The sequence below is a fragment of the Elgaria multicarinata genome, chromosome 6 (assembly GCF_023053635.1).
Source record: "Elgaria multicarinata webbii isolate HBS135686 ecotype San Diego chromosome 6, rElgMul1.1.pri, whole genome shotgun sequence".
Taxonomy (NCBI): domain Eukaryota; kingdom Metazoa; phylum Chordata; class Lepidosauria; order Squamata; family Anguidae; genus Elgaria; species Elgaria multicarinata.
In genome coordinates, this window is record NC_086176.1 from 3,447,824 (window position 1) to 3,470,650 (window position 22,827).

Consider the following 22,827-nt stretch of genomic DNA (forward strand, 5'->3'; position numbering starts at 1 on the left):
TTTAGCTTTTCTACTGGTTGGGACATTTCAATTCCCAACGACCTTGCCATCCTCTGTACCTGGTCGGCAAAGTGCGCCAAGTCTTCTGAAGGGGACACCACATCCAAAGTAACAACCAGATCATCCGGTGAAGGGATTGACCGTACTGGTGATGCCTCTTGTGAGGAATCCGATTGGTAGTCCTTCTGTGATGGGGCATCCAGTGTGTTTCCCCTCACCCCTGATGCCGGCAAAGGTTGCAATGCTTGGGACGGTACTGAGGTGGTCGGTACTGTAGTTTGTGTCAGTTGCGATGCGCGCCTCGGTACCGATGGTTGAGGCGGTGGTGGCATAGCCATGACATCCTCCGGGGGCAGTGGATGGGAGATCGTTTCGGAGGGAGCTTGACAGAAACGCGGGTACGGTTCGTATGGGTGTTCCTGAGGGTAATGGTAATAATAATCTTGGTGCCTTCTGTGTCTCCAATCCTCGTAGTAATACGGAGGATACTGGGGAGGTTGCCAATCAGCATAATAATCATGCATTCTCGGTGGAGACCTAGGTCGTTCGCCATACGTAGCGTACTGACGACTTGAGTGAGTTGAAGTCGGTGAACGGTCACGGACGTTCCCATAGGGAGACATATGTCGGTATTGATAGTTTTCGGTATCGACTGACGGTTGTTGTGGCACTTGTCGGTACCGACGTCCATCGGTGTCAATGGGCAGTTGTGGCTCCTCTCAGTATCGAGGGGGAAAAGGACCCCGATCCGCCAAGGTATTGTCCAGCGACGAACCTCTAATTTGCGGGCTAATAAGCTACTGTGAGTAGCTTATTAAGATACTGTGTGTAATTCGACTCATCCGCCTCCCATCCTGATGCAGTCTTCCCACCGGAGCAGTGGCACTGATTCACCTCTGAAGTGGTATAGCTTTGCAGGATACAGACAAAACTTCCCACACAGTCAGTAGGCATCCGACTCCAGTGCAATACCTCACCAAGGAAGGAAAGTCCCAATTGCCTCCAAAAGGGGGAAGTGGCTAGAAAATCTTGGGTGTTTGTAGGATCAGGACCAAACTCCACACACAGTCTCTCCTTGTTCAGAGGCACCCAACCCACCATCAAGCCCCTGTGCAAAATTCCCAGGTGCACCAAAAAGAGACACCTTGGGGGGTTTGCAGGATCAGGACCAACCCTCATAGCCAGCTTCCTCTACTGATAGGGTGACCATATGAAAAGGAGTCCAGGGCTCCTATATCTTTAACAGTTGTATTGAAAAGGGAATTTCACCAGGTGTCATTTGTATATGGGGAACCTGGTGAAGTTTCTTCTTCATCACAACAGTTAAAGTTGCAGGTGCCCTGTCCTCTTTTAAATCTGGTCACTCTATTACAACTCCTGCAGCTTTAACTGTTGTGTTGAAGAGGGAATTTCACCAGGTTCTCCATATATACAAATGACACCTCCTGAAATTCCCTTTTCTATGCAACTGTAACCAACCAATCAATCATCAGTTTATTGTGCTAGCTGAAGGCCATGACAAATACATCCATAGAAAAGCATACAACTATAAAAGTACACAACAGTTTAAAATAACCAAGAGAACCATACAGTGAACCTTAAATTTACTGTGACTAAAGCTCTCATTTCGCTCAGCACTTTGAGTCTCCGTGGCAGTTTATAGCAATTTTATCTAGTTCTCTCTTCCTAATCTTTTTCGCTGCCAGTGCAAACAGGGCCACTTTATGAGTGACATAACTGTTGGTATCACTAAGGAGGAAGAGAACTGTTTCTGCTTGGGCATTCATGCCTCCATATATCAGCAGCGGTTTCAGGAGTCTCTCTCTTGGGTCCCTATACAGAGGGCAAGTTAACGTATAGTATGCCATGTCTTCCACTTGTTGTTGACCACAGATACATAATCTCAATTCAAATGGTACCTTGTGGTAGCGTCCATCCAGCACTGCAGTTGGCATCACTTGAAACCTCAATTCAATGAAAGCATTTCTCAGGGGCAGTGGCCTCAATTGGGACAGATAACATGCTCTATAGTGTTCTGTTTAACCACCGAGAGAATTTAGAATTTTTAATAAGTTGTAGGTCCCTCCTGGAATCTACCCAAAAACACCAATCCCTTAGTTGCTTCTTATCCATGCTTAGAGCAAACTTCAATTCAGGGAGATGATAACTATACAGGAGCTTTTGAGATATTGCTGTCCAATGACAATTGTTATCTATTTCTAGAAAACACTTAGTAGGAAGACCTTCATTTTGCAAGATGGCGATTCGTTTAAAATATTTTAGCTGCGCACTCTCAATTCTTGCCCTAACTGAAGGACTACCAGCTTCTGTGCGCAAGAAAGCTGCAGGGGTACCAGGTGGAAGAAAGAAAAGTTTTCGAAGGAAGTTGTTCTGCACAATCTCCAAGGCTTCGGTCATGGTGTTGTCAGACCCCCAGATTTCAGACCCATAAAGCAGCTGCGTTATTACTTTGGTGTTAAATTTTTTTAGGACAGTTTCGATCAAGTGTCCCCCTTTATTATAATAAAACTTCATTAGAGCCCCTATAGTTTTTTGGGCTTTCAATTTTGCTGCCTCCCTATGCCCTTTCCACAAGAGGGACTCACTAAAGAGAATGCCCAGATATCTAAATGAGTGAACCTGGTCAATGACCTGTTGGTCCAAAGTCCATTTGAGTGTAGGTCTGCGGCTGCCAAAGACCATTATCTTTGTCTTAGTATAGTTTATTGCCAGGTTTTCAGATTTGCAATAAGAGCTGAGAGTACCTAAAAGCTTTTTCAGGCCCAAACGCGTGCGAGAGATAAGTGCTATGTCATCTGCGTACATTAGAGTAAAGACCTTTCTGTTCATGATTACTGGGGAAGTGGAGTTTACTTGGGCTAACTGTGACACTAGGTCATTAACATAGATGCTAAAGAGGGAAGGGGCCAGAAGACATCCTTGTTTAACTCCCCGGGTTGTTTTAAAGGGTTCTGTTAGAAAGCCATTTAGGCCAACTCTAACCCTCATTTCAGTGTTACTATATAGCTCTTTTATCAGCATCAATAGTCTACGGTCAATATTGGTGTTTTGTAGTTTTTCCCATAATCTATTTCTGTTTATTGAATCAAAGGCGGCTGAAAGATCAATAAAGGCTACATATAGATGACTCTTGATATTCTTGGTATATTTCCTGATGATGTAATTCAGAGTAAAACATTGATCGATGGTGCTATATCCGCTTCTGAAACCAGCTTGTTCTTCATGGATAAATTGGTTCGTTTCTAGCCAATCAAGTAATTTTTGAAGTAAGTGTCTTGCATATAACTTTGAGGAGACGTCCAGTAAACTGATCGGCCGATAGTTTTTGGGATCATTCCTGTCTCCTTTCTTATAAATTGGGTAGATGATACTCACTTTCCATCCGGAGGGCATTTGTCCGGTGTTATTAATCCTGGTAAAGAGAGCAGCAAGGATTGGTATCCACCATTCTGAGTGTTCTTTATAAAGCTCTGGAGGTGAAAGATCTTCCCCAGGAGCCTTTTTAAGTTGCAAACGTGAGACAAGAGACTTTATCTCCCTGCTAGTGACCGGTTGCCATTCAGGTGGATTAGACAGTTCTTGATGTGCCCCTGGCTCACCCAGTTGCCAGGGTTGGGCATCAAATATATTAGAAAAATACTTGACCCAAGTTGGTGCGGAGATAGATGTGTCCAGTGTTGATCTTATCTCATTTGAGCCCCGAGAAACTAGATCCCAAAATTTGCCTTCATTCCGCTCTGAAATTGCCTGTTCTAGTTTCTGCCATTGAGTTTTAGTGTATTTTTCTTTCTTGTTTTTAAGCAGTTTTTTGTAATCCGACCTACATTTAATAAGGCTTCCTAAGTCTTCTTCAGGTGGTTTGTTGCGGAATTCCCTTATTTCCCTAGACAGGTTTTTCTTAGCCGCTTTACATTGGGTGTCAAACCAGCCAGTGTAGGCTGTCGGTTGGCTTTTATTTGCCGGTGCTACCAGAAAAGCCCTCAGTTCTGTAGTAATTTGTTGGAAGGCATCTAAATGATTTGCAGATTTATCCCAGAATACTTGGCATAGGTTTATCATTTGCTGACTGTGTAATTTTTCTTGGATATCACTACTCAGTTTTATGGACCATTTTAGTCTTCTCTCTCCCAGCAATTCTCCAGTTAGAGTTACGGTTTCGGTCAATGCTGCTCGTTCAACTAGTGGGGATAATGATACTAGTATTGGGAGGTGGTCACTTTCAGGACGGTCCAGCACTTCGAAAGAGCTTACTGAAGGGAACAATGCTGGAGAGACCATTACTGTTAAAGTTACAGAAGCCCTGTCCTCCTTTTAATATAGTCACCCTATCTACTAAGGAGTTATCTGATGCACTATGAAAACCCTGCGCCCTAACTCTGAAAGCAGCAAAAATCCCAGATGCACCAAAAAGCAGGCGATGCCTAGAACACCTTGGGGTATGCAGAATCAGGATTAAAGCTCATGTCCTGCCTCTTCTACACTAGTATCTTGGTCATTTTAAGTGATAAGCCAGGGGAGAGCAGAGTGGCAGCTGTTTTGACTGCTCTTGTCATACAGCTCTATAGCCAGCCAAAATAACCCACTGTGACCACCACACAACATGATAACCCATGATGGGTTAAATAACCCACTCTGCAGACTGGCTATCAGAGTGGGTTATTTTGGCCAAATAAGTCATCATGGGTTAAAAAAAAAACCCACCAGACTAACCTATGATGAATTAATTAAATCATGATAGCTTAATGAACCCATCATGGGGTATCTGAACCCAGTCATTGTGTGATGGATAACATTACATTATTTCCAAAATGACCTATTTTGAGTAGGTGATTAGTCCATCATGGCTTAAAGTGACATCCAGACACAGCCGTAGTCTGGCTATGCTGATCCAAACTCTGGTAACTTCCTAATTGCATTATTATATGTTGGACTTCCCTTGAAACTTCAAACAGTGGAGAACACAGTTGCCAGAATTTTAATTGGTGCAGCCAGATGAAAGCATGGCTCTCCAATCAGTAGGCTATCTATTCACTTCTGACTCCAATTCAGAGTGCTGGTGCTTACCTTTAAAACACAAAATGGCTTGGGATTCAAATACCTGAAAGAGGGTCTTCCTCATTCTAAACCTCTAATGTCTTAAGATCTTAAAAGGAGGCTCTTCTCCAGAGGAAGTTCATTGTGTAGGAATTAGGCAAAGGGCCTTCTCTGTGATGATGCCCTATATGTAGAATGCCCTTATCACTGAAGCTGATCAGCACTGGTGTTGCTATCATTTGCTCAGTTATTTTAAACTGTGATGTTGTTTTGAGCTTCGGCTGCTTTATTTTTAATAGCTCTGATGTTTTTGTTGTAGTGTTTTATATTTTACTGTATTATATTTGTGTCATATTTTGATTCTTATGGTTGTTGTTTTTTAAATTACCAGCCTGGTATCTTCAGATGAAATGCAGGTTTGAAATACTTTTAATTAATATCAAATTACAAATAACATTGGTTTCAGACACTGTGGTTTTACACACTAGGTTAAAGTCTGGCTGTTTAGAAAGATCTTTAAGCTAAATTGATGCTGGTTCTATTGCTGGTTTCTGGTTCTGTCTTTGGCAGACCATCTGGACTCCTGCTTATTGCTTTAAAGTTTTGTAGTTTTCATTATTTCTGTTGCATTTTATCTTTGCAAAATCCTGGAAGACAGGTGATGTGCCAGACGACTGGAGGAGGGTTAACGTCTCTATATTCAAAAAGGGCAAAAAGGAGGAACCTGGGAACTACAGACAAGTCACTCTGACATCCATCCCTGGGAAATTTTTGGAGCAGATTATAAAGAAGTCAATCTGCAAGCACCTTGAAAACAATGCAGTGATTACTAGAAACCAGCATGGATTTGTCAGGAACAAATCCTGTCAGACTAATTTGATCTCATTTTTGATCGGGTAACCTCCCTTGTGGACTGTGGGAATGCTGTGGACGTCATATATCTTGACTTCAGCAAAGCTTTTGACAAAGTACCACATGACATTCTGATTAACAAACTAGCTAAAAGTGGGCTAGATGGAACAACTATTAGGTGGATTCACAGTTGGCTACAGAATCGGACTCAAAGAGTACTTATCAATGGAACCTTCTCAAAATGGGGAGAGGCAACGAGTGGGGTACCACAGGGCTCAGTCCTGGGCCCAGTGCTCTTCAACGTTTTTATTAATGATTTGGACGAGGAGGTGCAGGGAACACTGATCAAATTTGCAGATGACACAAAATTGGGTGGGATAGCTAATACCCTGGAAGACAGAAACAAACTTCAAAGTGATCTTGATAGGCTGGAGTGCTGGGCTGAAAACAACAGGATGAAATTTAATAGGGATAAATGCCAAGTTCTACATTTAGGAAATAGAAACCAAAGGCACAATTACAAGATGAGGATACTTGGCTCAGCAATACTACAAACGAGAAGGATCTTGGAATTGTTGTAGACTGCAAGCTGAATATGAGCCAACAGTGAGATATGGCTTCAAGAAAGGCAAATGCTATTTTGGGCTGCATTAATAGAAGTATAGCTTCCAAATCACGTGAGGTACTGGTTCCTCTCTGTTCGGCCCTGGTCAGGTGACTAAGGCACTTGCCAGCCTCAAAACAGGACACATTAATCTTGAATAGTTTTGAATAGTTTTCTATAGCAACTGACATCAGAGTATCAGAGTATAATCAATGTATTGTGGGTTTTTTAAAAAGATAACCCAAAAATAAATAAAAGGACACTTACATGGCAAGCTTTTGAAAAGCCTCAAGACGCCGCTGTGCTTTTCCTCTCCATCTTCGGTCAATGAATGGAGGAACTGGATTATTTTCTTCTAGTTGTACAGAGTACGGTGGATAATGAATCAGGTTACTAAACATAGCTTTAAATTCTGGCATTTTCCTCTTTTTTGTATGGAAAAAAGATAGGAAAGACAAATATTGTACATGAATATATGGAGAATAACATGATAGCTAGACTTAGTACTTGTGTGAATATTTAACATCAAGACACATCTAGCATAAGCCATACCCTTGGATAATTCAGAATTTTCAGTTCACACATATGGAGAAAATTGTAAGACATAGAAGTTTTTTGTTTTGTTTTTTAGTATTTGATTGAAACATGATGGTTCTTAACCAAGGATGGAGAATTGTTCCAGCCTCATGTGGCAGACTGTCTTCTGGAACACCTCCCAGGGGCCAGATGATGTCTCAAAGACCAGTCCTATTCACTTAAATTCCTACTCCTTGGCATCATCAGAGCCCCTTTCTCTGTGCATGGAGAGGTATAGACCTAGACCGTTCAAATAGCTATAAGGCTGAGCTGATAAGACAGCACTTATCACACATTCCAGGATTCAAGCAATTCTTTCTGAAAACAGGATTCTTTCTTTCATAATGTATAGTAGACATACTATAAGTAAACACTTTCCCTGCCAAGACTTTATATCAGGGATGCATAATCTCAGGCGCCAAATCCACCCTGCCTGGGATCCCAATCCAGCCTCTCGGGTAACCCAAATGATCATTCTGCCTTCCGCTGGCCCAGCCCACTTTTCAGTAACCATCAATCATGTGGTGATTTCCTGGCTTTTGTTTTTCCCAATTCTAAAAGGTTGAATTATACAATAATAGATTTGGAAGGGACCTCACAGTTCATGTAGTCCAACTCAATGCAGGCTTTGTACACTCATTTCCATAAGCACAATTGACCATAGTTTGTCCCTCCATTGTGGAACAGACAAAGCATTTTGATTTCTCTAGTTTGTGTGATAATTAATCTTGCTGCTAAACAACCATATGCAATAGCAATTTATTAGTATCTCTAAATGAAGACAAAAGACCCAGAGAGGGAGATAATGTTAGTGATTGGTTGGTAATTATCTCTATTTAAGTGAACACTTTGCACCAAAAGTTGAAGGCAGTGCCATCACATATGAATATAAGAACCTCATTTTTCACTGCAGTACTTTATCGGGGGCATTCCTATCAATATAGTTTAGTTTGACAGGGGTTAAATACCAACAATTCACAAGTTTGAGATTGTGCTCCCTTAATTTAGCAGACAAATAATACATTGGAGGTCTTTTCCAGTCTCTTAAAAACATTGGCTTCTAGAATGACACCCAAATATTTCCCCCAGACCTCAAGGAGAATCAACAGAGTCACACTCCCCCTGTCTTCCTCCCAACATAGGTCATCATACAGGCTGTTTCCATACCAAAGCCAGGCCTGAAACCTGACTGAAATGGATCCAGATAATTGGTTTCATCCAAGTGTCTGGAGCTGGCCCGCAACCACCCACTCAAGGACCCAGCATCAGTGGGCTGGCAGAATATCAGGCATCAATTCTAGCATTATGTATAAATGATGTCCAATTTTTGAAATCTATTTCTTTTGTTCCCGGTCATAGCAAGTGTATTTTTTGCACGAACGTGAAAGAAAGATTCTATAAAAACCATATCAGACTATAACCACCTACCATTTCATCATGCATTAGATGAGCCTGGATAGTTGCCTGTGCATGGTCTCTCTCACTTGATAGCACATATAATGGATCTAAAATACATATAAACAAATGGAAAAATATACATTTTGGAAGGGACCAATAGCTAATGTAAACCTGTTTGGTGTTAGCTCATAGTCTAATCAGTAGATAGAAATTAAACCAAGCAAAAAAATTGCAAATCAGCAGGATGTTGTTTAGTGCTTAAAGAGGTCTTTAAGATCACAAAAGGGAAGAAGACAAAATGCCTGTAGACAGTTCCATACACTGCTATCAAGCTACTAGAGGGCAAGTTGTTCCTTGGTACTGGACCAGCTTCCATCTCAGCAAGGGCAGATCTACACCAAGCAGGATAAAACACTTCAAAAATGGTTTGAAAACTGTATCCGGAGCATGTCCTGGGCCCCAATAGTTGTCACTACTGTTGTAAACCATTTTAATGCAGTAGTGTAGTTCTTGCCCATGTGAATTACAAAGTTCGTTATTCTGTTGGAAATAATTTTGCATACATTTTCATAAAACAGGTAAAAATTACCAATTCGAATTATGCTTGCAAAGGAAACTTTGCCAAACTATTCTTAGGGATTTAGAGATGATATCAATTCAAATTGATCTCAGACGAATATTTTCCTACATGACATGTGCAACAGGAAGTGCAATGGGGTTTGCCTTCCTGTTTTCACAATTCTTGTGCAATATTTGAAAAGTGAGCTATTGTGAAAGGGCTAAAACTGTTAGATAAATCTTAATTCATTAATTGTAAGAATGTTAACCTGCAATTCTAAACACACTTCCTAGAGAGTATGCTTCATTGGGCACGGAGAGAGCTTCGGCTATTGGGTGGTATAGAAATGCAATAAATAAATATACATAGGATTGGACTGTTAGTCAATTCATTGATTAGTTTAGTATGCTTTTGTATATCAGAAAAACAATAGTTGTAAAGAAAAAAAGCACAATTTCTGGGGGGGGCGGAGCCAGCAAAGAAATGGAGCAGTAGGGCAAATCGTTGCTGTGGGATGGTAGGTCCTAAAAATCTTACCATCTAAAGCAATCGGGCTGAGAGTGGCGAAGAAAATGATGAGAAGTTTTGTGCTGTAGGCGGGAGGAAAAGAATAAATCATTTTGTTACGTGAAATGGACAATTAGGCGGCAAGAAAGTGGGGGCTTGGAGAAGAGGTTTTTCTTAAGCACTGTCCCTGATGGAGCGCTTATCTTGAAAGGGAAACTTTGTTGGAAAAAAGCCAGGGTCAGGAGAGAGTGATTGATGGTGTCAGCCCCATTTCGGTGATTACTGTTTAATTATGGTAACAATCCCCCGCCGGTGTCTTCGATGCGTCACGGCAATTGTTGTTGTTAAAAGTTAAATTAACGGAACAGCTCGTAAATAAAGGGATTTATGCCACCTAAGAAAGATCCATCTGCAAAGCCGAAGTGGCAAAGGAAACACGCGTCTAATAACACAGCCGCTCGTCTTCAAAAATTAGCTGATTTGAACAGAGATAAAGAAAGGAACAGAGCCAAAAAGAACCGAAAATGGCCGCCAAAGTTGGCACGGAGCAAGATATACAGCCAGCCACGATGCCAGAGATGTCTGTTCTATTAAAAGGACTGAAGGATGCAATCTTTGTGAAAATTGAGGATGAAGTTGGAAAAATAAATAAGCGTGTGGATAACTTAGTTGCAGAGATGGCTAAGAATGACAAGCAATTAAAGTCTCTTAAATCAGAAGTAGACCAGATGGGAAAGCAAGTCAAGCAAGTGAAACAGATGCAGGAGCAGCAGGAGGTGAAATTTGATGACCACAAGAAGAGATTGATATCTCTGGAAGACCAATCCAGGAGATCAACACTTCGTCTTCGTAATTTTGTTGAGAAGAAAGGGGAGGACCTCAGAAAGACCCTGCCACGCTGGTTTAAAGAATTGGTCCCAACTCTGGAATTTGGTGAAGAAGAAGTGGAGCGGGTTCACAGGGTTGGAGGCTACAGAGGCAGCTCAACTCCAAGAGATGTCCTGCTGAAATCCTCAAACTACTTCAAAAAAGAGCAGCTGATGAGGGAGCTGAGATTATTGAGAGAGCTGAAGTTCCAAGGAGTTCCAGTGCAAGTTTATAATGATTTATGTCAACAAACTTTGGAATGGAGGCGCAGCGTCAAGCCTATAACAGCGGAGCTGAAGAAAAGAGAGATATCCTATGCCTGGGGGTATCCAGTTTTTCTGCGCTTTTCATATAAGGAGAAATACTATAAAGTTTTTTCCTTACAGCAAGGCCTGGAGCTTCTTGAGAGTTTAGGTTTGGGTCCCCAAGACGATGTCAGCAATGGTGCAAAGGACGATGATGATGAAGAAAGAGGTGCAGTAGGGGGCGGGATGTAAATTGGATAACATGGTAATGATAAGCAGTATAAATATAATAGAAGCCTTGCTTGTTCTGTATTCCTGGCTCACTATCCCCCCCAAGGGTTAATAATTATGGCCGGAGTGTTAGACTCCCGGGGAATTAATGGGGGGGAAAGAAATGGGGGTGAGGGGGGAGTTGGTTGGTGGGGTGGGAAGGAGGGGTATGAAAGGGGGTATATGGTTTTTTGTATGTAAATTTGAAACTCAGCGTACAAGGGATCGGAAAGATTACCAAAGAATTAAGTATGGATAAGAAGATAAGAATCTCAACGCTCAATGTCAAGGGTCTGGGGGCAGTCGTGAAAAGGAGGAGAATTGAACAATTGTTAAATAGAGATGGTTCTGACATTATATTTATGCAAGAAATGCATCAATGCAATGACGAGACAAATATAATTCGTTTGAAATGGTCAGTTTATTATGAAAAATCGTTGGGGACTTAAAAAAAAACGGGGTGGCCATTTTGATTTAAAAAAGAAGTGGATTCATGTTGGAGAACATTAAAAAGGATGGGAATTGGAGATATCTCTTGATTAAAGGTCAAATTGAAGGGAAAATGTATACTTTGATTAATGTTTATGACAAAATGTTAAACAAAGAGAATTTTACGAAGAGGTATTTAGGGAGATAGAAGAATTTAAGGAGGGTTATGTTATTTTGGTGGGAGGTTTTAATATGGTTATGGATAATAGAGTAGACAGGTCAAACCCCACTAATGTAGAAAGGAGAAATAACATTACTATTTTAAATAAATTAATTAAAGAAAAGGATTTTGTTGACGGTTGGAGAGTTCTTAGAGGGGCGGAGCCTGGGTTTACTTTCTATTCTCCAGTCCATCATACATATTCTAGGATAGATCATATTTTTGTCTCCAGAGAGTTTGTAACTAAGCTATGCAGAATGGAATTAGGGGTAATTAGAGTAACAGATCATGCATTGGTAAGTTTAGACTTTACAGTCAGTAAGGATTACAAAGAAGCATTAAGGTGGAGATTGAATACTAAGATATTAAAGCATACCAACGTGGTTGAAAAAATGCAAGAGGAATTGTCAGAAACCTGGGAAATAAATGAAAAGGGAGGAACAAGGACGGCAGTGGTTTGGGACACCATGAAGGCTGTGACTAGGGGGATCTGTATTAGGGAAATGTGCAACCTAAAAAGACAACAGGATGTATTGCAGGCTAGCTTAGAGAAAGAGATAAAAAAGTTGGAAAGAGAATATTGGCAAACCAAAAATAAACATAATTTAATAGAACTACAAGCAAAGAAAAAGGAATTAGAGAATATAAATTTAGAAGAAGTTCAGAAGAATTTAATTTATATGAAAAGAGAATATTTTCAAAATAGTAATAAGAATTCCAAAATGCTTGCTAAACTCACACAAAAGGAAAAAGCTAAAAACGGGATAGGATCAGTAAAAAATAAGCAAGCAATTATTGTCAAATGATGAAGGATAAAATAAAAAAATTTCAGGAATTTTTCAAAGATTTATATAAGGAAAAATACATCCAAAAGAAGAGGATGGAAGTGTATGTGGATAAATACTTGAAGAAGGGACTAGAAAAAGAGCATAAGGAAGTAATGGACAAAACTATATCACAAAGTGAAATAGAGGAGGTTATAGAGCAGCTGAAAGTGGGGAAATCACCTGGGGCAGATGGTCTAGGACCAGAGTATTACAAAATTTTCAAATCATTAATAGTACCAAAATTATTGAAATTATATAATGCTATATTGGAAGGGGAGAGGATTCCAGAATCATGGGAGCATTAGATAATTTTAATTCCGAAGCCGGATAAGGATTTGACTCTCCCTGACTCATATAGACCAATATCATTAATAAATCAAGATGCTAAAATTTTCTCAACTATTTTGGCTAAAAGATTAAATAAATTTATAGCTAAGTATGTAGGGGAAGACCAATGTGGTTTTATAGCAGGAAGACAGATGCATACTTTAGTGGGTAGAGTTTTAAATGTAATACAGGGGATAAAAAAGTCAAAGATTAAAGCGGGTATTTTAGCGTTGGATAGTTTTAAGGCTTTTGATTGTGTGAGTTGGCAAGCATTAAAGATGGTTCTAAATAAAATGGGATTTGGGAATAAATTTAAAGCTATAATAGAGCAGTTATACTCCCAAAATACAGCCGTAGTGGTAGTAAATGATGGAGTTACAGATAAGATACGACTAGCCAGAGGGACAAGACAAGGCTGCCCACTCTCGCCTGTCCTGTTTGTATTGGTTATGGAATTATTGGCAAATGCAATAAGAGATGATGGGGAGATAGAAGGGATAGGTTTGAAAAAAGAGATATTAGAAAAATTGAAAAAATATAAAAGACTGAACCTTTCATGGTTTGGAAGAATAGCATTAATAAAGATGAAGATTTTACCTAAGATTAATTTTGTTTTTAGGATGCTACCAATAAGAATTTCAGATGCAGAGTTAAAAAGTTGGCAGAATATTATAAATAATTATTGTAATGCGGAGAAGAAACCTAGGATTGATAAAAGCAAATGGTATTTAAGCCAAAGAAAGGGAGGACTGGGACTCCCAAACATTAGTTCTTATTATCTAGCAAATAGGTTAAGACATATTGCTGAAGCAATTTTAGGGGTAGGTGATTTAGATTGGATGGAGGACAAAACTACAAGTAATATAGAATTAAATTTGCATAATATATTTTTTAAGGAAAGAGGGGGGAAATGGGTTGATGATGTAGGTAATCAGCTCTTGAAGTTCCATTGGGAACTTTGGAACAAATATAAAAAGGAGTTGCTTCCAAGCAGCTCCCCTTTAACACCGGTGATAATGTTAAAGAATTTTCCTGAAGATTTAAAGAATAGATTAAGTAACTCTTAATCTATTAAGAGGATTAATAGATTAATCTATTAAGAAGATTTTAAATGGAGTAAAGAAATTAAGGAATTGATAATGAATTTACTGACAGCTGCAAGGTTAATCGTAGCTAGGAACTGGAAGACTCAAGTTGATTATTGTATTGAAGAATGGTATAAAGAAATGTGGGATATTGCTATTAATGACAAATTGACATGTAATATTAAAGTGAAAAGAGGTATAGTAAAAACGAATGATTTTGAGGGAATTTGGAAAAAGTTCCTAGTATTTGTGTTTTCTAAAGGAAGCGGGAAACCACCAGCAGAAGAAACTATGAGTTTTGGGAAACAGGATTGAGATCCCGAGGTGGGGGGGCACTTTTAAGTTGAGTATGATTATGTCTAATAGATTAAGCGTGAATATATGATATAAATGTTATTTTGTGGTTATGTATTATGTGTTTTTTTGTCAATTGTATTGTTGTAGGTAAAAATCAATAAAAATTTAAATAAAAAAATAAAAAAGCACAATTTCTTTCATTTTCTTTTTAATTATGTACAAATCACAGCAGCAGGCATAATTTTGGAAGAGATATTCCCTATTCATATTCACAAAGGACAGAATGCCTGTTTTAGGGCACAATCTACACTCATGTTATGCTGGCTGAGGGGCCGCAGGATATGGAGGGAGCCCTGCTAATGCCAGTGAAATAATGGGTACGCCATGGGTACACTGAACATAGGTGCAAGAGCTTGAATATGATGGTGCAATCCTGGTGCAACTTATACATAAACTGCTTTGTGGTATCATAGAATCATAGAATAGCAGAGTTGGAAGGGGCCTACAAGGCCATCGAGTCCAACCCCCTGCTCAATGCAGGAATCCACCTGCATTGGATCCACCTGCATCCCTGACAGGGATCCACTGCAGGGATCCACCTGCATCCCTGACAGATGCTTGTCCAGCTGCCTCTTGAATGCCTCTAGTGTGGGAGAGCCCGCAACCTCCTTAGGTAACTGATTCCATTGTCGTACTGCTCTAACAGTCAGGAAGTTTTTCCTGATGTCCAGCAGGAATCTGGCTTCCTTTAACTTGAGCCCGTTATTCCGTGTCCTGCAGTCTGGGAGGATCGAGAAGAGATCCTGGCCCTCCTCTGTGTGACAACCTTTTAAGTATTTGAAGAGTGCTGTCATGTCTCCCATCAATCTTCTCTTCTCCAGGCTAAACATGCCCAGTTCTTTCAGTCTCTCTTCAGAGAAAGGTTGTATATCCCTGCTGCTATAAATGGGTCATTTAAAGAATGCAAGGGGAAGGGAGAAAAATAGGAGGGCTAAAGTGATTGCACAAATAATCACAACTTCTTTTTCAAGTATTTCGTTGTCATACAATGGGTAGTTTTACATCAATAAACAAATCAATAGCAAAAATAAGAGTCTAAGATGATAGAAGGTGGCTAACAATGTCGAAAATGTAGCAGAAAAGTGATGAGATGTGGGCAGAGAGTAGAGTTGCAATATTTTGTCAGTCAATTAGATTAATTGATTGAAGAGATATCCTGAAAATTATTGCAGAAGATTTAATTATCTGTAATTATTTTTAGTTTGATTACTTATAAATCTGCAGATAGTAAGTACCATCTGGGTAGAGTAATCATAGAATCATAGAAAAGTAGATTTGGAAGGGGCCTCTAAGGCCATCGAGTCCAACCCCCTGCTCAATGCAGGAATCCACCTTAAAGCATGCCTGACAGATGGTTGTCCAGCTGCCTCTTGAAGGTATCTAGGTTGGGAGAGCCCATAACCTCCCTAGGTAACTGGCTCCATTGTCATACTGCTCTAACAGTCAGGAAGTTTTTCCTGATGTCCAGCCGGAATCTGGCTTCCTGTAACTTGAGCCCGTTATTCCGTGTCTTGTACCATGGGAGGATCGAGAAGAGATCCTGGCCCTGCTCTGTGTGACATCCTTTTAAATATTTGAAGAGTGCTATCATGTCCCCCCTCAATCTTCTCTTCTCCAGGCTAAACATGCCCAGTTCTTTCAGTCTCTCTTCATAGGGCTTTGTTTCCAGAACCCTGATCATTCCAGTTGCCCTCCTCTGAACACACTTTATACTTTATAATAGAGTTCACCAAGCACACTCGTTGAGACTCTTAATGCAAAACCCTTCCACTCTAATGGTGGCTGCCATTAGAGTAGGAGAGAGCCAGTGTGGTGCAATGGATAGAGTGTTGGACTGGAAATCAGGAGATCCGGGTTCTAGTGCCCACTCAGCCATGGAAGCTCACTCGGTGACTTTGGACCAGTCTGAGACTCTCAGCCCAATCAACCTCATAGGGTTGTTGTGAGGATAAAATGGAGAAGAGGACTATATATGATGCCTTGGGTTCCTTGGAGGAAAGAAAGCGGGATATAAATGTAATAAATAAATAAAAATCCTTCTCCTACATCCCCCCCATCCATCAGGCCCATCTCTTCAGTTCCTTTTCGACTGCCATTAAGGTCGCCTCGCTAGGAACTTTGTCCGCATTAAACGTGTTTTTGTACTGAGGACAATCACCTTGTTCTCTTAGTCTACTCTTTCTGTTTTCTTTTGGTTCTAAAAGGAAAAAAAGTTATTTTGTTTGCTGTTTTTCATCTTCAAAAACATTTTTTATCGGAGGAAGTCAATGCGCCTTGACTCTGTTTACAAAGTGTGTTCAGTGCGGCAGTAAGTTGCTCCCTTCTGACGGCCACACTTTTGGAGAGGCTCATGTGATTGTGACTTGCAAACATTGCATGTCTTTTTCTAAAAAAGCTCGTAATAGAGCTGACAGACTCAAAGCTCTTTTGTGGCAGCGAGCCCTGAAGGCTGTCGACTCTTAGCCTACAATCTGACATTCCTGGCCCCTCCATGGAGGATGTCAGCCAACAAGATCTCCCAACTCCAGGAAGATCATTGGCATTGTCAGCAGCTAAGAAACTGTCAAAGAAGGCTAAAAAATCTAAGCCTTCAACAGAGCCCCTTCATAAAAAGAAAAGACATAAGGACACTAAAAAGACAACACAAAAATTACCAGAGAAAGATATTCTGCAGATGTCACCATTGCTGAATTCTCCTATCCAAATGGCAGTAGAAGCACCGATCTTGAATGTAGTGATAGACCCAATCTCCACTGCATCCAAGGGGGAGATTACAGATGCATCTTCCCTTCGTTTCACAGTATCTGATCATCAGGAAAGGCAACAGACTTCTTCGGTCCTGAGTCATAGGCATGGAAGTTCTTGATGCCGACATCCAGACTTGTCCGACATCCAGACCTACGAACCTTGAGTCTCACAGCATGGAGGATTCACTACTCCTCAGCTCTCCTCAATACTGATGGTTATACAGACTGTTTTGAATGTGGCAAGAAAGCCTGCTACCAAAAGGTCCTAAGCTAGCAAATGGACATGTTTTACTAAATTTGCGTCAATGAACGGTTTTGACCCATTGACTAATATTCTTACTAATATTCTTAGGTTTTTTTAGTCATATATTCAAAAACAGGCTAAAGTATTCTTCTATTCAAGTATAACTTGCTGCCATCTCCAGCATCAAGGTATCAATTTCAGGTTTTACTGTGAAGTTCCATCAGTAAGACCAATAATTCCTGCCTGGAACTTACCTTTAGTTCTGAAAGTGTTATCGTCAAAGCCATTCAAGCCAATGGCCATGTGCAACTTGCATCTCCTTTATTGGAAGGTAGCTTTCCTTGTAGCTGTCATGTCCTCTAGAAGAGCCAATGAACTTTGTGCCTTAAGAATTGATTATCCTTTCCTTATTTTTCATAGAGATAAAGTTGTCCTTTGTCCTGATGTCTCATTTCTGCCAAAGGTGGTATTTGACAGTTGATAACACTACTTGCATTTTTTTCCTTCACCTGGAACAGACCTTGAAAAAGCTTTATACATGCTGGATGTTCAGAGAGCACTAGCCTTTTATAAGTCTAGAACAGAATCTTTCTGTAGAACACAGCAGCTGTTTGGGGGCCCTAAGAAGAGTATGCCATTGTCATTGTAACGCTTGGTGTCCTGATTAGTACAGTTTATTCAATTAGCGTATAAGATGTTGAATTTGAATTTGACACCTAGAATCTGGGCACATTCTACTCATGGTGTGGCAGCCTCTATTGCCTTCTTGAAAGGAGTTTCTTTGGAGGAACTATGCAAGGTTGCAACATGGGCCAATCCATCGACTTTTGTGAGACGTTACAAACATGATGTCTAAGCGAGGTCAGATTGCACCTTTGGATGTGCTGTCCTATCATCTATTTGGGATTGAGAAACCATACCCACCTCTGATAAGTGAACTTGTTAGTCGCCCATATGTGTGATGCACAGAGACCATGACAAAGAAAGACAGGTTGCTTACCTGTAATTGGAGTTCTTCGAGTGGGCATCTGTGCATTCACACACTGTTCTCTCTTGGTGTCAGTGTTGACGATGTCAGTACCAATAGAGTGACTATCCTCGGATCCAAGATTGATCTGTTAGTCTCAAGGAACTGAGGAGATGAATGGGAACTTGTGGAGCATTTGCGGTGAGGGGGTGGGACAAGGTTCCCGCCAAAAAGAGCTTTCCTCAGCTTTGGAAGTTTCCTGAAACAAGGCTCCATACAGCCGCAGATTCCATGTGTGAATGTACAGATGACCACTTGAAGAACTCCAGTTACAGGTAAGCAACCTGTCTATACTATGATACCACAGTAGCTGCTACTGGGGTACAGGCAAGAAGATACCAGTTACCAAGAGCCCAGAATATATGGAAATCACAGCCACACACTTATAGCAGCCACCTCTAGTAGCTTACTGACCAAAGCATGAGGTTGAGAAACGGGAGATGTGAGTTCAAGCTCATCATGGAGAATAGGGAAAACATGAGCCCTTAGTCTTTTGCATGCTTACTTAGCAACAATGTTAGAATCAAAAGAGACGGAGTTCCCAGGACTACAAAATTTAATAGAGTAGCTCCTACCCATTTAGTTACAGTAGCAGGCAGAAAACCAAGACATCATGGGACATACATTTACCAGTCCAAAGACACAGTCACACTAAGATCACATAGGTTGCAGAATGAGCCTTAAGTTGGTGGAACAGCGTACGTGTCACATGAAGGAGGATTTGAATTCAGGATATGACCACTCTGTAGAAATGGTGGGGAGGGGCTCCCCTGCTCAGGTGTGCCATCTGAGTATCAGAGAGTGCTGGTGTTTCTATTATTATTACTATTACGGATACTTATATCCGAACAAGCTGGAACGTGTTCAGAGGAGGGCAACCAGGATGATCAGGGGTCTGGAAACAAAGCCCTATGAAGACAGACCTTTGACCCCGGAAGGAAGTTTAAGATCAATTTTGCATGTTACATTAATAGTCCACCCTATGCATGCTCAGAATTCCAATAGGATAAGGCAAACCCCATGCTAAATAGGAAAGGAATTGAGAATAAAACTGCCAATATCATTCAGCCCTTATACAAATCTATGGTGCAACCACCCTTAGAATACTGTGTACAGGCCTAGTCACCACACTTAAAAAAAAAGACATCACAGAGTTGGAAAAAGTGCAGAAAAGGGCAACCAAAATGATCAAGGGGATGGAGCTTTCTAGATCCATCAGTGTAACAAGCGAATTAGAAAACCTGTTCTATTAAAGGTACAGTTAAGATGTATCTACGTAATGAGGTCCAATATGTGAGGGAGACATTGACTTGGCTGAAAACTCAATTTGGCACGTAACACAGTTTTATACACAATACGATTTTACAAAAGGTAAATTTGTCAACATATATATATATATATATATATATATATTCAATGATCAAAAATATGATTTACATAAAGACAATTTGCAGGAAAACAATTCACAAGAAAGGTGATTTATCTAATTTATCATTGAGGCCCCCTGGGGCCAATGAATTTAATCTGTGCATCCAGAAAGCCTCAGCATGACATGTTTGAATGGCATCTGTTGTACCTGTTCCTGGGCAAAAAAAATTTTAAAGAGTCAGGTGAATGATTGAATTGCTGGAAGTGGGCAGTCAATGGGGCTTCCATATGTTGAGTACACATTTTACTCTTATGCTCAGTGATCCTAATCCTAAATGGTCTGGAGGTTGGGCCTATGTACAATTTAGGACAAGAACATCTGATAGTATAGATCACATTTTTCAGACCACAATACGAAAATGTTCATAGCAGATATTTCTTGTTGTTCACTGGGTTGCGACATTCCTTAATCTGAAGGGATTAAACGATGAGTAAGAGAATTGCTATGAAGAACATCAATACGGACCAATTTATTGCCCAGATTTGGAGTCCTACGAAACCCCACAATGGGGGCAGGGGAACTGCTGGAACTTGGTATATCTTGAACCAAATGCCAATGTTTGTAAATAATAGATTTAATGCATTGTGACAAATAGCTGAATTCCAGAGAGCAGAATAATCTGTTAGTCCTTGTTTTCGTATATGACTGAAACAAGGACTGTCTCTTGATCAAATTTGCTCTGGATCTGCATTACGCAATTATATGTTTGGGATAACCTCTGTCCAAACACTCAGATGTATTGTTTCTTTTTAGGCACAAAAATTGGCCATAAGGAAGAATTATTTTGAAGTGTCTGGAGTGATGTCTTGAACAATGTAAAATGGAATTTTTGTGCGTAGGTTTCACATACCCTCTGACACAAATGCTGCCCTCGACTACAAGTCATAATGTCAAAAAAGCAATTTCAGAAGAATCCCTGTGGCAATGGAGTTGATCCAACAGAAAAAAATGTCCATCTCAGTAATTTGTGTGAACACTACAAAGATGTTGTCAATAAAACATCCATAGTATTGAAAATATTGTCTGTATGGATTGACTGCTGCATTGAGAATGGTGAGATTTTCCAGTGCTGATATGTAGAGATTGGCAATGCTGGGGGCAGCTGGACTTCCCATAGCTACTCCCTTAATTTGAAGAAAATATTGTTCACCAAATTGACAATAATTCTTTTCTAAAACTGTATCCATAAGAAAACGTGTAGGAGAATACAAGAACTCTTGTGCCCTAAGTCTGGCACCCTCATGTGGAATGAGTTGACATCCATAGTGACCAGGCATGTATTGGAGTCTATATTCAGACCATTTATTTGGGTCAGCATTGATTTCACCAGAAAAGCACTAGTTCTTACAGGCAAATACCCTACAATTTTTACTTTTTACTATTATTTTGGCTAATTGTCTGAATATTTTAGGATGTGAGAGAAATATCAGCAGAGGAATAATAGAGCCACTGTGAGCTAACCCAAGGAGCTCCAGTAAGAATTCAAACTTTGATTCAAACTTTAACATCCTCAGTTAAATTATTTATTTATTATTTATTTAGAGCTTCAGCTATGGGGTGGCATATAAATGCAATAAAATAAATAAACAGTTAAATTAATTGGCCCCTGGAAGCCTTGATGAAAAATTAGATCTGTCACTTTTCTTGTAAATTATTTTCCTGCAAATTGTCTTCATGTAAATCATATTTTTCATTATTGCATTTTTTAGTCTCTACAATGCCTGACTCAGAGGAAAGATGCCAGCGAGTGGAAGGGGTTGGTGGCAGCAGTATGGGTAAATGTAGGTGGGTTTTGGTGAGTGGAGATGACAAAGGAGTGGGGAGAGGACGGGTAGTAAAAGCAGGAGGGGCATGCGGGCCCCTTCAGTGGCACCATGCCCAAGGGCACTCAGAGGTATGGAGCCTGCCCTGTATTTCAAATTCCCTTCCAACTGTATGACTCTATGATACTTTGGTTTTTGGCAGCGGTGGGGGAGACCCAATCACAATTACGCTAAAATCCTGGATTTGCCCATTGTTTTCTATGGATAGCTCTCATATCCCCCATGAGCGGCGCTCAAAAAAAAAAAAAAAAAAAAAAAAAAAAGGCATCAGAAGTTAACTAGCAAGTACCCGTGTTGTTTTAAGTCTAAGGGGGGAAACTGTTCAAAATTAGACAAGGAAGTAGGTAGTGCCAATGGAGGCTCCTATTTTATTGGGGCTGTGAATGCATTCCAGGTTTCAGTCAGAACCAGCCAGAACCCTAAACGAGGTATTCCAGGTGCTGAGCTGTTTTGGGAGTGGGTTCAGCACCTCGGATAGCTTGTTTAGCGTTCTGGCTGAAACCCGAAATGGATTCACAGCCCCACCGAAATCGGAGCCTCCAGCCTCCACTGGTTAGTACCCAGAAGGGTCATATAATGTATAGATTCATCCACGAAGATTCATTGCCTGACTTCCGAGTTAACTTTGATCTACATTTCTTGGTTTCTTTCAATCTCCCAATCGAAAAGTAACAAACCCTGGAGAAATCCGTAGCTGTGACTGGGCGGCGGCAGCGCCCCCCCCTCCGCGCCTCCCCCTCCCCGCAAAACAAGAGGTAACGAAAGAGCCCGGCGCCCGCACGCTCCCTCCCTGCCTCCCTGCCTCCCGCGTAGGTCTTCTCCGCGGGAGCGGAGGCAGGGGCTGCCCTTGGGGATCAGGTCTACTCTACACCTCCCACTAGATCAGTCAGCCAGAAACATCTCCGCCCTCGCCAGGCGGCCCGGCCCCGCTCCGGGCTCTCCAAGTTACCGTAGAGGAAATCGAAGGCCCGGTTGGGGGCCATGACCCGGCGGTACCGGGCCCCGGAGGGCGTCCGCGCCCGCGCCAAAGTCACGGATCGGCTCATCGTCCCGGCGCCGCCGCCTCCGCCGCCGCCTCCCGAGCTGCCCGGACTGACGCTGTTCCCATGGCAACCTCGGAGCCCAGGACGAAGTGGGCGGGGCCTCGTGGGCACAACCGAACGCCGTCGACTAGAGCTCGTGAGAGCGACACTGGCTCAGCTTGTGGGACGCGTGGGAGGGGTCGTGGGAGGCTTTGCTCCTGGTTTCCGTGACGAAACTCCCCTGTGCTGCAGCGTGGGTGCGTGGGGGGGGGGTGCAGTTTCATGAGATGGGCGTTTGTTACAAGCGTAGGATGGATTTTATATGATGGATTTTATATGGGAGATTTGTTTGTACGG

At 41.2% G+C, this 22,827-nt stretch overlaps 1 protein-coding gene across 2 annotated transcripts in view; it reads right to left on the bottom strand.

Moving 5' to 3' along the window:
- CFAP91 (cilia and flagella associated protein 91) overlaps positions 1-22,494 on the bottom strand; it is a 133,431-nt gene extending 110,937 nt beyond the window's left edge. For both annotated transcript variants that reach the window (XM_063128829.1, XM_063128828.1), the window contains exons 1-3: positions 22,398-22,494; positions 8,516-8,592; positions 6,779-6,936 (exon numbers count right to left, since the gene is read on the bottom strand). In XM_063128829.1, coding sequence (XP_062984899.1) covers positions 6,779-6,936; positions 8,516-8,592; positions 22,398-22,494 — 332 coding nt within the window. The remainder of the gene's footprint in view (positions 1-6,778; positions 6,937-8,515; positions 8,593-22,397) is intronic.
- Positions 22,495-22,827: the final 333 nt, after the last annotated feature.